The following is a 16498-nucleotide window of genomic DNA, read 5'->3' as shown; positions in this document are numbered from 1 at the left end:
CGTGACGTCGTTCGAACGTGTTCGAAGCACGTTCGCGCTGGGTTATCGCGCGTGCCGTGTCGGTGGGAAGTGACGTGGCGGTTGACGCTACTACCCCCACGATTCCGGCGTAATACCCCGTGCTCGGTGAATTCTCAGTCAGTCGTCGTTCCGACGGTGTGCCGTGCACGTTTGTGTCAAATGTGCGACAGGCTTACCGCGACTACTGCGTGACTTTTACTACCGCAACAGAGGAACGTGAGGATTCTTGATTCGCTTGGCGGGGGATTCTGGATTCATTGCGCGACATCGCCGTTCCTACCTGCCACGCCCCGCCGGAGGTGTTATTTTATTTTCTCCCGGCGTTGAGCGTTTGGTTGCTCGACCGAGAGGATTCCTGACATGGCACGCTACGGCAACCTCGGCGGGCTTCCGGCTTTGGCGGTGACGGTGATCGTCCTCGGCTGTCTGTTCAGTAAGTGTTCATTTGTTGGGCCGTCCTGTTTCGGCTGCGTTGTTTTAGCGAGCCTCCGAGACCCGTCTCACAGCGCGAAGCAAACGACGCCTCTTTTCGCATATGGCTACGTATGTGCGTCTGCTTCGGCGCAGCGTTTGCCAATGCGGAAAAGCCGCTCCTCTCTAGCTGGCGCAACCTCACTGCGTAATTTTGTTTGCGTTTCGGCGGCATTCGAAATATAGGTGTAGAGGAGCGCACGAAACGCGATGCAAATTTAGAGTGCCGCGAGGGCCGCTGTTTCCGTCAACAGCGCGAACAATCTCCAACGCGGCGGCCCTCAGCGCGTTGACCTTGTGCGCTGGCTGCTACACGTGCAATCGGGCTGACGTGATATCTCGGCTATGGTGGTTAAAAGGGGGAGGTGAGAGCAATGGCGGCGGCGGCGGAGTTAGAGTGTACTAGAACTATTGAGTGGCGCGACCGATGAAAAACTCCCGATACAGCTTTCTGTTGCTCAACACGTACTATATAAAAGCGTTTTTCCGAGCGTGAAAGAAGCCCGCAAATACACTCAAAATTGCCGCGCGACCTTCCACTCGAGCCACCTTGCGTGTATTCGCGGACTTCTTTCACGCTCGGAAAAATGGTTTTATGTAAGCACGTGTTGAGCAACAGAAAGCTGTATCGGGAGTTTTTCGTGTTGCTCTACAATTTCCTCATTGACACTTTTCATTTAAATATAGTATTTGAGAAGCTGGTTATTTATTATGACTAATTATGTAATTAGGTGGAATAAAAAAATAATCTCAGTATCTCCAAGCGACGGCAAGCAACATTGCCTTGGTTCTGTCCTGCTGCCACGCTTGAAGTGCATCATCGTCATCAGGCACCGCAAAATGGAATGTTCTCTTTTTTCTGCTATTCTAGCAGAAACAGCCTGTTGTGGCGCCAAACAGTGTGTCTGTAGTTTCATGCGACTTCCCATTGCTCCTGACGGCATGGCAACGTGTAAAAATTTTGTCACCACAAGGAGGCACAACTGCACAGCGTGAATGCGAACAGAAACGATTGTGGATCACAAAGAACCGAACAGAACCATGCCAACCAAGCGCACTCGCTTGCTCCGGCAGCAGCCAAACTACAGCGGAGGCATCTGGATGGATGGATGGATGGATGGATGGATGGATGGATGGATGGATGGATGGATGGACGGACGGACGGACGGACGGACGGACGGACGGACGGACGGACGGACGGATGGATGGATGGATGTGGCTGTGGCTGAACCCTTTAAATCGGGCGGTAAAATACGCCACTTAGCCATGACTATTAACATATTTTGTACTTCGTGGTTGGTGAAATTTCACCCCTGCCTTGATTTTAGCCACCAATCAGATAACTTCCGTTTGGTTATTTCTACCCGCTTAAAGTGTATTTTGCCTCCACTATCCCTAAACCCCAATGCTTTGAAAAAATCAGCCCCGTTATTTTGCACTGTAGGGTTAAGCCCTTCACACAAAAGTATGAGGTATTCAGCCTTTTCCTCTTCCTCTCTACACGCACTGCACAGCGTGGTTACACCTTGGTACTTGACTCGGTTCATCTTAGTCCGCAATACTCCCGTCCTGGCTTCAAACAACAAAGAGCTTCCCCTAGAATTATCATAGATATTTTCTTTGCCAATTTCTTTCTTGAAAGTTCTGTATGTGCCTAGTGCTGCTTTCGTCTGCATCCCTGTCCTCCATAGAGCGCTCTCTGTTTCTTTAACCTTCTTCTTAACCGCTGTTTCCTTGTTTGCATCCCTCCTGCAGTCCAAATACTTCATTGGCAATTTTCTGGTCCGCTTCCTCCATTTTGTGTCAACATTCCTCATGTACAGATAACTAAAACTATCCTTGGCCACCGCTTTTCTGCCGTTTCTCTCAATCGCTCCTCAAATTCTATCTTGCTGCCGGCTTCCCTGCCCTCAAATGACGTCCATCCCACGTCACCCTGTACCCCCTGATTTGATGTAATTCCTTGTGCTCCCAAAGCAAGCCTACCTACTCCTCGCTGCTTAACTTCGAACCTTGCTCGAACCTCTGATCTCATGCACAGGACCGCATTGTCGAAAGTAAAACTAGGGACTATCACCCATTTCCAAATCCCTCTCACCACTTCGTACCTATTGTAATTCTGCAGTGCCCTATTTTTCATCACAGCTGCATTCCTGCTACCTTTAACCACTACATATTTTTCGGGTTCCGTTAGGTACTAAGCCCCATTGTTTATCCACACTCCAAGATATTTTTACTTATCCACTACCTCCAGCGTAACCTCCTGTATCCTATGATCGCTGCCCTGATTATCATTAAAAATCATGACTGCCATTTTTCTTTACTAAACTTCAAACCTAAGCTATATCCCTCTTTACCACAGATGTCCATTAATCCCTGCAACTCTTCCTTGCTGTCAGCCATAAGTACAATGTCATCCGCATACATCAGTCCTGGTAATGACTGTTTAATCCACTCTCGTTGCTTGAAAAAGGATACGTTGAAACCAAGTCCGCTTCTAATTTTTTTCTCTAATTCTTGTACATACAGCATGAACAACAAAGGTGACACAAGGCACCCCTGCCTAAGCCCCGGCTGTATCTTTATAGGCGCAGATACCTTGTTTTCTCATTTTATAAGCACCTTGTTACTTTTATAGATATCTTTTAAAAGATTACTCACTCCATCTTCCACATCTAGAGTGCGCAGTATGTCCCGCAAATCCTTTTGGATTACACTGTCATAGGCCCCCTTGATATCCAGAAATGGGAGCCATAGGGGCCTGTGTTCCTTTTTCTGTTATTTAAATACACTGCGTCAATGAGAACAGATTATCTTCTAACCTTCTTTGTTTCCGGAACCCATTTTGTAGTTCCCCTAGCACCTCCTCGCCCTCCACCCATGCCTGCAGTCTGTCTTTTATAATCTGCATCACCACCCTGTAAACCACTGACGTCATGACTCCATCGAGGTCGACGTCATGACTCCTAAACGTCGAGGCGCGCGCCACCACTCGGCATCATGATTCACTGCATCACGCGCCGTGCTTTCCGAAGGCTGCATTGCTCCCACCTCCCCTTCTAGCCACCATATCTCGGCGCGCGCGTTTAGTGAATGCGCTTGGTAGCTGTGTAAATGAAAGTAAATGAAAATAAATTTAGCCTTCATAATTTTCAGAAAGAAGCGCGCAAAGGCATGTTTCCGTTTAGATCAGATGCACATAAGTGCTCAAATTCAGTGTCTGCCACAGAACATCTTGTGAGACGCCTGAGCCGGCTGGTAGCTATAATGAAGTCGAGGTACCCAAAACGTGGACTCAGAAAATCATCGGAAGGTGCTGCAGAACTTGAGGAATTTCTTGTACTTTTCGACATATAGGAACAGGCTTAAAAAATGCGGAGGTTGGTTGCCAGTGCTACTGCTGCCAGTGCTGTGGTCCTTGCTTAAAGCAGATTGAAGGGCAGAGGCAGCACCATAAGTGTTTGCGACCTCTAGCATATCCCCGACAATGTCTTGTATGCCAAATACAGCACCGTTGTTTGTGCCTGCTGACGAAGCATGGGGCAGAACATTGATACCCTGTGCCGGGCAGTTTGCAGATTTTCGGGTCACACGAGGTTTAAAAACTTGGACTATTTACTGTTATAAGAAATTGCCCTGGGGCTGGATGGTCATTAGTACCTGAATATTGCCTTAATTGGCCAAAAAAGTTTTCGAGCTTGCCCTGACCGAAGGGTGAAAAATAGATCTGGCGGAATTTAACCGCATATGGAAAGAAGGAACTCTCGCATAAGAATGGCGACATTTGATTGTCAAGCGTATTCCGAAACTGAACAAACCACCAAACTGCCTGGGCAACTTAAGACAAGTTTCTCTCACGTCATGTCTGTGAAAACTTTTGGAGAGCTTGGTGAACGCAAGATTGATATGGTAGCTGGATGAAAATTGTCTTCTGCCTCACACTCAGTACGGATTTCGGCCTGGTCTTTCTAGTCAGGGTATTATGCTCCGCCTAAAAGAGGACGTGCTCAATACCTCGTCCTCGTGTGCTCGCATAGTTGTTGGGGTGGACGTCAGGAAGGCTTTCGATAGCCTTCCCCACACCTCCATCACGCAAGGCATACAAGAAATGGGCATCAAAGGCAACATGATCAACTTTATTGATACGTTCCTGCAGGACAGAACGTTTCAAGTTGAAGTAGGCAGTGTGCTGAGCTCTTATCATCATAACGCGACTCGAGTGCCCCAGGGAGCCGTAATCTCCCCAACATTATTTAACGTCATCTTAGCTACTCTTCCTGCAAAATTAAAGGAAATCAGAAGTGTTGAGCACGCTTTTTACGCAGACGATGTGATGCTCTCGACTACGCGAGGTTCCCTGGGAGAACAGGAGGAGGCCCTGTAGGCAGCGTTGAATAACATCGAGAGCTTCACAGGGGAGATAGGGCTTCCGCTAGCGCCGGAGAAGGCCAAGTTTCGTTATCCATAGTTGGAAAAGATCAAAGTCGAAGGAAGACGAAAAATCCAGCGTCCATCTCTCGATCAGGCAGACAGCCATTCACAGGAAGCGGGTCATCCGCATACGCAGTGTATATCTAAAACGTGGTTCAACGGAACAGTAAAATTCACCAAACAGGCCACTCAGATACTCCGCAGAATTGCCAAGTGTACGAGGGGCGTCCACGAAAAAAAATGAGACGCTTTGTCCAGGCTTTACTACAGTCTCGCATCCTGAAAAGGGGCACCCCCTTTTCACCCGATCACTCGAAGGCAGCTAAGCTACCTACCCTAGGACGCCTCAACAACGAGGCAAGGAGAGTAATGACAGGGCCGCTATTTTGTAGCGATGCCTTTCCGGTGCTAATGCCTTATCGCGCTTTGGCAGAGCGACGGTCCGCTCGCGTTGTCAACACGATAAGCCGGCCGTGAGCGGTGGATGATAAGATTGGTATAGAATAAGTCATAAGGCATCGCTACAAAATAGCGGCCCAGGACTGCCAAGGTACACGCCACTCCATGCGCTCGAAAGCTGCTGTGCTTTGGGTGACATCGCTGATCTTAATTGAACGCACGAGCTTACTCATGTGACACGCCTCAAGTCCACAAATGCAGGAAGGGCCACTTTGTCTTAAATTGGGCATGGCATCTCTAACCTTCCTGTGCTTCCGCCCATATCTCCCCCTTGCGAGCACATACCAATTGCGGACCCCAACCCACTGCCGCAGATATTGAGACAAAATCAACCCGCTAGGAGACAGGCCCACGCCAAACGCCATGAGAAATATATACACCAACTACGCGAGGGCAACGACCACTCTGGAAGGTGTCATATAGTCTATGTGGATGCTCCTATCAGAGGACCAGAGGAGGAGCCATTGCTCACAACGGCGTAGACAAATATAGAAGCCGCCGAACGGGGCAGTAAACTCCACCTCACGAGACATATCGTTCACAGCTGTACGGCAGAACTGTATGCCATCCTTGGTTTTGTGAAGCATGCTCAATACACTGGTAACACATTTTCAAGAGATGCTAAGCACCACTGCAGAGTGTTTACGGACTCCCAAGATGCCTTTAGAGCTTGTAAGAACACTCGCAAAACCCCCGCTGTGGTCCAACAACATCACCTGCACGTGCGTCGTCTACGTGACCAAGGCCGTGATTTTCAGTTGCACTAGATCCCGGGGCACACGGGCATACCAGGAAATGAACAGGCCCATCGACTAGCGCGAGCCATGCTACTATTCGTGCAGTCGAAACCGTCCGAACAATTACTGAACAACGTATCTGAAGACACGGAAATAGACTGTCAGTGGTAGGATCCCATGGAAGCAATAGCCGAAGCCAAACGACACCGGCGCAGCTATCTCCTCACTACATCCAACCCCAATGACATAGTTCCCCTTCCCTCCCAGGCTGCTACTCATCGGCAGTAGGTTCTGCTCCGGCAGGTACAGACTGGAAGCCTCCTCACTCCCTTGCCTGTGCAGCGTTTTCGCAGAAAGGAAGACCCTCGTGACCTGGCGCGTTCGCATGCAGGGACCTGCAGCAACTTCAACAACCGGGTGGACTTGGAACACTTAATCTAGGACTGCCCGCTATATTCTGGCCCCAGGCAAAGGGCCCTTTTTTCGCTCAAAACGGAATGGCAACCGACCTCACTGAAGACCTGGGCACACTACCGAGGCACAGCAGCGCTGCGACCGGCAACGAGCTATGGCGGTCACTGTATGAATTCTTGGATGATCCAGAGGCAACAGCCAATGGGTCATGTCGTGCGTACTAGCGACAGCGTCAGACCCGATGGCGTAGATAATTAAGTCTCCCCTATCACCACTGTCTCCATTTCCTTTTCACCTCCACCACTTCCCAAATCAGTTCACCGCAGCACTTTAGCTGCAAAAATGTGAGTAAAGACGTGCAAACAACAACAACAACAACGACCGTTTGATCTGCGCTGCCGTGGAATGGGAGGCGTACTCGGAACTCTCTAACGCCGGACTGTCATCGGCGACGCAGCTGCTTGCGTTCAGGAAGCTTTGTCTCCGTGCCTATGCAGTCATTGACTCTGCGATCTCGCGTGATAGCGCGGCCTTTGAACTCGACAGCAGCAGCGGGTTGTTTCGTCGAGCCTTATGAGAGTTCGATGCGCCCGTGATTACGAGGAGACGAACACTGCGCCGTGGATGAGCGAATTTATGACGTCACTGCGAACACTACGGAAAGGGTGACACCGACTTACCTAACGCTGCTGAACCACCAAGTGCCGACCGCTTTTCATGGCGACACATTTCAAGACGTGGAAGACTCGCTGGTGGAGTTCAAACGCGCGTGGCTGCTTTTAACGAGTGGGACAACAGCGGTAAACTCAGGAACGTCTAATTCAGCCTCCAGGATGGTGCTCGCACGTGGTTTATGTACCGCGAAAGTGCCCTGCCATCCTGGCCAGAGTTCTAGCGCAAGCTACCGGAGGCTTACTCCAGCCCCGATCGCCAAGAAAAACGCCTGGATCCTCATTCAGCGTGTATTCTACAGCAGCGTATACACGACAATATGAAAAAGAAGTAATACGTCCTTATCACGCTAAACCCGCTAAGGAGAAACCCTTGGAGAAGCCTCACAATGTTAAGGAGAAGCCTCACTATGTCACATGGTTCATGCTGATGGTTCATGCTGTAGGACCCTTTCGGTGCGTGTACTACTCTGCTGATGAGTTAACGAACCCGATATAAGACAGACCGCGGCGTAGTAGATTCCGTGTTGAAAAAAGCCGGTAGATCCCACGCCCTGTGGGAATCGATGTTATGCGAAGCAGTGTGCGGGGAGCCTGCCAAGTTTATGAAACGACCATGAGAGCACCAAGATGTAGGCGGCTGTTTCATGACCTACATGACGCGTCTGTCATGTCATTGATGTGATGAGTCCTCAGGAGTCCCTTTAGCTAGGCCTGAGAGACTTTAAGGCTAAATCCTTAGTTATGGTGGCTAGATGGGTAGGTGTGCCGACTGAGCATAGTTCGCCACTTCTCCGCATCATGACGCAGAAATGGCCCTGCGGACAGTATAACGGTTCAGCTGCGTGCAACGTCGGGAGCGCTGTGTAGACGAGCAGCGTGTGTGATAGTATAACGGCCTCTGATTTTAGCTTTGAAGTACGCGTTATAGCGTCCTGGGCACCATAGGCAGAGACAGACTGAGGAATTTGTGGTTGTCATCTAGTCAGAAAACACGAAATGCTGAAGCCAATTTTCTAGCTTGGCGATTGGTCACATTTATTGATATATACGGGGCGCTCCAGCCCATTGCATTGAAGACGTAGATGCATTTTTTCCATGCATAAAACAAAACTTTAATGGTTTTATACGGTACATGGAAACGTGTTTATGGCATATTTAGCGAGTTATAATGTTTCAATTTCGAGAAAACCAGCTATTGTGCTTTCTTGCGTGGCATGGCAGCTTTTATGCGTGGCTTTAATGCCTTGGCATGGCAGCATTTTGTCTACTTCCACAAGAGGAGATTTAATTAACAGTCTCTGCACCAGCGTTCCCTGGTATGGGAACATTAGCTCGCACATATGACCACACGGCTCCACTAGGATGGCTTTAGTGAGCGTGATACTGTGTCCGTTTTTCATGCAAACGGAAAACGCGGCACTGGATGCCGGGTCCAGCGGCCGTGAGGCAGAACACACGAGCTGATGATCTAAGCACTTGTAGGTGCAGAAAACTGAAAGTGGTCGTCGCCATTCGCACAGGTTTCATTAACATCTCGTTCCTGGTATCTCTCCGGATTCTCAGAACAGCTTGCTGTCTTAATCATCTGTTGTGATCGCAGTCCGAAAGAATTATTACTTTTCCTTTTTTGGGGGACATCACTTTAGAGAGGTAGGCACCAGGCAGAATTGATGGCACTGCATCGCTGGTAACCCGTGGACGCTCCCTTGAAATCAGGACAAACTCTCCATTGACCACATGGGTGAAATCGCGCTGAATAAAACGTTTTAAAAGTGTCGCTCGCACACAACCGATGTCGGCTGCACTTTCTTGACCGCTCGATGAAGGGCCAGTTCCAATTTCCTAAAAAAGGACAGGCTCTTTTCGCACCGAAAACAATGCTGTTTTAGGCCGCTTTTTCAGAGATTTAGAACAGGACTTGCAGCTCGGAGCGAAGAAGTGACTGTCCTTGGTGGTCTTTGGTGGAGCAATAGCGCCGCTAATCTCGTCGGTCATTTTTCCGACCAGGAACATTACATATCTCTTCAGGAACTTTCAAACAGTAAGAGATAGCCGGAGCTCTTCACATTGCACACTGACACGAACAGACGACTTACAACTATTCCATTACAGGCTTTATTTTTCGCGCGCCGTCTGCCACCTGTAGCAGACGACGCGCGCTCCAGAGCCTTATACTGACCGCAACGCCAATTTTGCGTCGTGACGCGGAGAAGCGGTGAACTAAGCTCCAGACGGGCCGGTTGGCACACCTACCCATCTAGCCACCGTACCTTAGTCGTGCACATGACTATGGTTTCGACCATCAATGTTTTAGCCTTACATTCACTTAGCACCACATCTGAACCCATTTCATCGGTTTTATTGCGATAGCAATTATATGGACACTCCAAAGCGGATTTCTGCTGACGGCGTCGCCGTGAGGTTCCGTATGACGTCAACGGCGATGAAATCGTCGCCGCGCTCCGGACGCTGTATGTGCGAGTGAAAGGGAACGAGGGACGCGCGCTTTCACGGGGAGCGAACGCACGTCGGAGAGCAAATGGGCGTTCTGCGCCCAGCTCCCTGAAGGGCTGCAGAATTAAGCGTCTCTTTCCTCATTTCCGTATATAGAGAGCAAACGCAACTTTTCCCTCGCGCGAAAGGTTGTAGGGGGACGGGAGGGAGGAAGGGGAGGCGACGTTTAGCTGCGGCACCAAATACGTATTTATATAGAAACGCGGACGGCGTCGACCACAATTCTGCGCGTTGGTGGTGCTGCTGCATGTGTAAGTTTATACAGCTGATAAAACTACTATCCTTACTCCGTATAGCTCTCTACTAATTTGCTATCGCAATTGGTTCTTCGCCTTTCGGATGAAACTGCGACAAATTGTTGGAGTGTTTGTCTTTTTTCGCTGAGTCATTGTCATTTTTGCTGAGTCATCGTCTTGACTATGGCGTTTACCACCATCTTTTAGTGTTTCCTTCCCTTAGTACCCACGTCAAAACCCATTTCAGTGGTTTCTAAATGTTAATCTCTTTTGCTGAGTCATTGTCACTTTTGTTGAGTCATGCTCATGTCTATGACTTCTACCATAATCATTTTGTGCTTCGTTTACTTAGTACCCAAGTCAGAACCCATTTCAGTGGTTTTTGAGTGGTAATGTTTTTTTCGGTGGGTGATTGTCATTTTAGGCAAGTATTTCATGATCTACTTGACACGCATTTTATTATATTTATTTCATGACCTATGATTTATATTCGTCACACACAGTTGTCATATTATGCTAATTTTGGTACCTACCAAATTACCGACACGACCATAACAGCACCAAGACGTAGGCAGCTGTGTCATGACCTACATGGCACACATGTCATCATAGTCGTGGCAAGACGTATCATTTATGTCCCTCATACACTTTTGTCATACTATGCCGCTTTTGGTAAATGCTATGTCAACCAAACGACCATGAGAGCGCACAGACGTAAGCGGCTATATATATATATATATATATATATATATATATATATATATGTACATATACTGTCATAGTGGCAAATGTTCGTAAAAAATGCTTCGCATTTAAAACACCTATACCTATAAAACCCATATAGTTTCGAAGTTTTGAGTGGCAACATTCATAAAAAAATGATTCTATCTGTCATTTGGAAGCTTCATCTCCTATCACAGTGCATGTTCAGTGCAATGGACCACAAGCCATTAAAATACAGTCTGTCAGAGAGCGCTGTCTTTCCAGTAAATATGTAGGCGCTCGTGCACGTTATCACCTAGGTCGAGCGTTGTGAGCTTTGAGCTACCCCAGACTGAGAGGCATCAACTTGAAGAGCCCCCAACGCGAAGACGCACAAACCGCTCAAGCAAATAGTGCATTTCTCTAGAGTTTAGCCGGCTCGTGACTTCTGTTTTCCTTCGCCAAACAAGACGGTGCCACAAATGGAATACGCGTCGATGGCGTGGATACAAAGGTCAGAGATTGCGGCTGTCGTGTCGGCGTTCCTTATCGAAGACCCGGCCTTGTACCGGGCCTCCTAATTGCTAGCTGAAACTGCGCACAATGCTGTTATCATTGACCTTGTGTACGTTTAGGTGTTTATATGTGAGCGTTGCGGTGCTTGTCTGCACGCGTGCGTGTTTGCGCTCTGCCCAGGTGTCACACTTCCGTGAGCGACACGTCACTATGACTTGTTTCCCATTGCAGATTACACAGAGGTCGACTGAGTGACAAAGGGGAACCCATTAGCCAGTGACAACTCTCACGAACCGAAAATGAGCAGAATGGTAGAGTGCGGAAGAAAGCATCTTGCAGATAAAACATCCGCGCCGCGGAGTGTCACAAATTTTACCTGTAGATCGTTTAGCTGGTGTTAGACCATCGCTCTCCTATCAAGTCGCTTTTGCGAGGAAAGAACACAAACGCATGGCACACTCCGGTTAATGGGAACTGGAAGCATGGGATTTGCATATCCAAACAATTCACAACATCAAGGGCTGTCAAGGAAAGCTCTAAACTTACGACACGACAGCTGCGGGACGTTCTTGGAATAGGACGTCTGCTTTGCGCCCTTCTCTAGCGTTTTAAATGCGACGCATTTCTTGGCGAACATTTGCTACTTTGACAGTATCTATCTATCTATCTATCTATCTCTGTCTGTCTGTCTGTCTGTCTGTCTGTCTGTCTGTCTGTCTGTCTGTCTGTCTGTCTGTCTGTCTGTCTGTCTGTCTGTCTGTCTGTCTGTCTCTGTCTCTGTCTGTCTGTCTGTCTGTCTGTCTGTCTGTCTGTCTGTCTGTCTGTCTGTCTGTCTGTCTGTCTGTCTGTCTGTCTGTCTGTCTGTCTGTCTGTCTGTCTGTCTGTCTGTCTGTCTGTCTGTCTGTCTGTCTGTCTGTCTGTCTGTCTGTCTGTCTGTCTGTCTGTCTGTCTGTCTGTCTGTCTGTCTGTCTGTCTGTCTGTCTGTCTGTCTGTCTGTCTGTCTGTCTGTCTGTCTGTCTGTCTGTCTGTCTGTCTGTCTGTCTGTCTGTCTGTCTGTCTGTCTGTCTGTCTGTCTGTCTGTCTGTCTGTCTGTCTGTCTGTCTGTCTGTCTGTCTGTCTGTCTGTCTGTCTGTCTGTCTGTCTGTCTGTCTGTCTGTCTGTCTGTCTGTCTGTCTGTCTGTCTGTCTGTCTGTCTGTATGCCTATCTATCTAGCCGCCTACGTCTTTGTGCTCTCATGGTCGTTTCGTTAACTTGGTATGTACCAATATTTGCATAATATGACAAGAGTATGTGACGAACATAAATGACATCTCATGACATGAATGTCATGACATGCGTGTCATGTAGGTCATGAAACAGCCGCCTACGTCTCGGTGCTGTCATAGCACAGTATGACAGGAGTTTATGACAAACATAAGTGATATGTTCCCTGCACAAAACCCACGGGTCCAACTCCGAAGCAGCATACGTCGACGCTGCTCAATATTCCTTGCCACATAACAAGTACGCAATCAGTGTAATTAGCCTCCCCAAGATCATCAACAACTTCAACTACCCATTTACGCCCCGAGCAACACTAATAAGGACGGCCTGTACGGTTTGTGCCCTGAACTCGGCGGAGGCAGAAGAGGCGGCCATTGCCCTCGCTGCAGCAGCCGGATTTACAACTATAATCAGCGACTCAAAGACCGCCATATCCAACTTTGCATGTGGAATCGTGGCCCCAGCCACGCTACGAATACTGCATCCCCTACTCTCCCCTAAACAACAAGATAGTGAAGAACCCACCACAATTGAATTGATATGGGTCCCGGCTCACGCAGGGAACCCGGTGAACGAGGCGGCCCACCAGTGTGCTCGAGGATTCGTCAGCCGAGCGGTGGGTCCCATCTCTGACCCAGTGGACGTGGTCAGCGAGCCACTGACCTCATACCACGATATTGCCCAATACTACCGCCTCGCAAGGCGGACAACCCCCCCCCCCTCATCCCAAGCTCACCTAAGGACAAGAAGTCTCCGGGCGCCGACTCCAAACGCGCTCCTTTCCCAGCCCACAAATATGCGTACACTTTTACCCTGACTTGCCAGACCCACACTGCTCATTATTTGGGTCCATAGCCTCCTTAAATCATATGCTCTGGGATGCAGAGAAGAAGTCGGCCACCGCACCTTAATCCCGCACACGCGACAGAGGAAGGCGGCCGGAAGCGCACGGTCTTTGTTCACGCGCGGGGAACGGAGAGGAGGCGACGGAAACGAGAGGGCAGTGGGTGCGTTCTGCTTACGCGGCTGCTGCTCACGGAGCTATCGTGAAAGCGATCTGCGACGCGACCGAAGTATGTGCCCGCGGGCGCCTCATCTTCAGAGCGATCTGCGATGCGCCAAAGTGCATTCGTTGAGTGCCGGTAGCTTCATATGCGCTTTCGACGTTTAGTTCGCGGGGAAGCAAGAGCCAGTGCGAAGGTCAGTTTGCTCGCTGCCGCTGGTGCGCTTTATCACTCCAGCGTTTTGACGAGCTCCCGCGGTCATAGAGTATAAATACCCCAGAAAGTGGATGGGAAAACGGCGCTGCGGTAGCTCAATGGTAGGAGCATGGCACGGGTAATGCGAACAAGTGGGATCGTTCTCCACCTGCGGCCGGTTGTTTTATTGCGACACCAATTATATGGACACTCAAAGCGGATTTCTGCCGTCGGCGTCGTCGTCGGCGTCCTCGTCGCCGTCCCCGTGAGGTTCCGTATGAACTTCAACGGCGATGAAATCGTCGCCACGCGCCGTATGCTTTATGTACGAGTGAAAGCGCGCGAGGGACGCGCGCTTTCACTCGCACCGAATTCGCAACGAATTCGCATGAGGAGAGGGGAAGGGCGAATAGAGGAGAAAAGAAAGTGGGCCACGCACAGAGTACCTTCTTAATTTGTTGAACGTTCTTGGTCAATATCCCACTAACGTCTATACTTTACATCTACATCTACTTGAGGCCACAATACCAGAAACATAATTCTGCATCTATACAGGTCTGTCCTGCCAGCGTTCCCTCTGCAACTTAATTGTCATGTACCTAAATACACTGAGCAGTCTTTTCTATTATGGCACTGATTGTCCAGAGAAACAAAAGAATTCTATGCCGGCAGCGTTACCTCTCGCTAAATTCCGACAGCCATTGTCTCTCTTGCGGGGGATTCAGCCACAGGCAAGCACGTGCAGTGTACAATCTACACGCTTATTAGGATTAGGGACAGAAAACGTTCTACCATGTTAGGGTCCGAAGAATTTCTATTACTGGTTTCATGTTATTCGGTCAAGTTAAATTACTTTGTTAAAAAAGTCGTCGTAGCGGCCTTTTTATCGCTCACGCAAACACACACACAGAAACACGCGCGCGCGCGTGCGCGCGACTATTTACGCGTGTCCATAACTTCTTAGGCGAAGAAGTGTTGCTTGCTGCGGGCGGACCTGACGTCGTTAGATATTTTTGCTTTTTTCAGACCAGAAAATCTAGGAACTTTAGGTCGACCTAGGCTTGCAAAATTTGCCGGCAATTGCTCCGCCTTCTTAGTACGCTGTGTAATCTAGCAGTTATTAATCCAAGTCGCCAACATCTGCTGATGAATACTATCAGTTCTATTACTCAAGCTCTGCTTGGCATATCCGAAGAAAAACAATATCTGCGAAAAAATGGAGGGCAGAAGATGGCTTAGCCTTACAGCTCCCAAAAGTAACATATCTAAGCCGAGAGCGTTGCCGTTAAGCCTACATAAAAAAAGCCACGGTGGTAAAGGTTATGAGTAAGATGACGGTCGTGCAACTGCCAAAGAAAGGAGGGCTATAGTAAGGTTACGTCTACTGCTCTCATTGAAAGGACCAAATGAGAAGACACCAATTGCTAAAGGGCATGCATGACGCCAATGCGCGAATAAATCTTGGCTCAGTATGCGTTCTATGCCAATTGTTAACTATCGACAACACATCATCTATGTGTACGCAAAGCGACATCTGGAGTATAAAGATACGATACACAGACGTGATGTTACAATGTAACGCAATCAACGACTGCAATGATCAAGGAAATGATGAAGATGTCCGCACATATTGGGTGCCAGGCATATCCTATATGCACGCTGGGTTACGGCAACCATGATAAGGACGCCGTTATCACAATCAAAATTACTTCTAGTGCGTAAGTCTCTGTCAAGAAGTCTGATTTTCGCCTCCACCTCTTAGCATGGTGTTACATGTTGGAATACCATATTACGGTGGACGTTGGAATAAAAGTGATTCCGACTCTGCCATCAGATATTATTGAACTAAGTAACCACGTGGAAAACATTTGAGATCAGATTACAGTATAGTTATCCCGCAACTTAATACGAACGTGTAGGCGCCCCGCTCCGGTATAGGACGATAAATGAGACGAGCTTGCTTTCTAGTTAGTCGCCGCCTAATACTGAACGCATTGTATACGGCCTAAAGAACAATAAAGTGACGTTATTGTGATGAGTGTTGCGAACTAGGAACCAGGTGCATAATTTGGTTATTTCAGATATGCTTTCTTTTTACTCCGAGTACTTATACAAAAATAGAAAATTATTATTTTCACCCGCGTTGTTTCGGTATGCGTTTTTGAAGTTTCACATAAGAATTCTCTAAAATTGCCTGAACAATTATTACTGCTATATATCCACTCAAGATACCGGTGATCAGGCTATAAGTATATTATCGCGATACATTGCGAATATTATATCCTGAAATAAATTGTTTAGGCATCAAAGCACTGAATATGAGCATATTTTATGCGGTAAGCAAATAATTAATCCGCAGAGAAAAAATAAAGATAAAGCTGACAAAGAAGGAATAAAGAAGCAGGTACCACAATGTGTATTGGAATATATTCTGCTGGGGCGAGCGAATGCGTGCTCGAGGGTGCTCGATAGTGCAACCAAGACGAAAGTTTCGCCTAGTCGCATTACGTCATTTTATTTAGAATCGGTTTCACTTGTGCTTTCATTTATCTTGCTTGCAAGCATAACACCACCGTGCAATCTTTCGAGAAAAGCATTATTATCAACATGATCATCATCATTACAGTTGTGCCTGTGAGCGTTTGGCCATCTTGCAAGAAGTACAGCCGACTTCACAAGGGATGTGACATTACCTCACTGGAGGCAGCCCACATAGACCAATGCCGAAGCATGTGCTTGCAGCAGTGAAGCTAGGGAACCGAAGGAACACGTTTCATTAGAATGTAACAATACCTACCCGGCTATACGTTTAGGCTCCGCATGCCTCTTGAAGCTATTGGGTTCAGGGATAGCAGGGGGA

The 16498-nt window shown here is 48.3% G+C and overlaps 1 protein-coding gene across 20 annotated transcripts in view; it reads left to right on the top strand.

Annotated features, from left to right (window-relative positions):
• The window catches only part of LOC119466292 (cuticle collagen 2-like), a 1179781-nt gene that overhangs the window by 499943 nt on the left and 663340 nt on the right, over positions 1-16498 (top strand). For 4 of the 20 annotated variants that reach the window (XM_049656725.1, XM_049656734.1, XM_049656736.1 and 1 more), the window contains exon 1: positions 163-454. The exons of 14 other annotated variants lie outside the window; for them this stretch is intronic. In XM_049656725.1, coding sequence (XP_049512682.1) covers positions 382-454 — 73 coding nt within the window. In that variant the 5' untranslated portion in view covers positions 163-381. 2 more of the 20 variants (XM_049656724.1, XM_049656731.1) reach the window with 2 other exon arrangements.

This window comes from Dermacentor silvarum, chromosome 10, assembly GCF_013339745.2.
Source record: "Dermacentor silvarum isolate Dsil-2018 chromosome 10, BIME_Dsil_1.4, whole genome shotgun sequence".
Lineage (NCBI taxonomy): Eukaryota > Metazoa > Arthropoda > Arachnida > Ixodida > Ixodidae > Dermacentor > Dermacentor silvarum.
The sequence above is the reverse complement of the archived record's forward strand: the minus strand, read 5'-3'. Positions and strand labels throughout refer to the sequence as shown.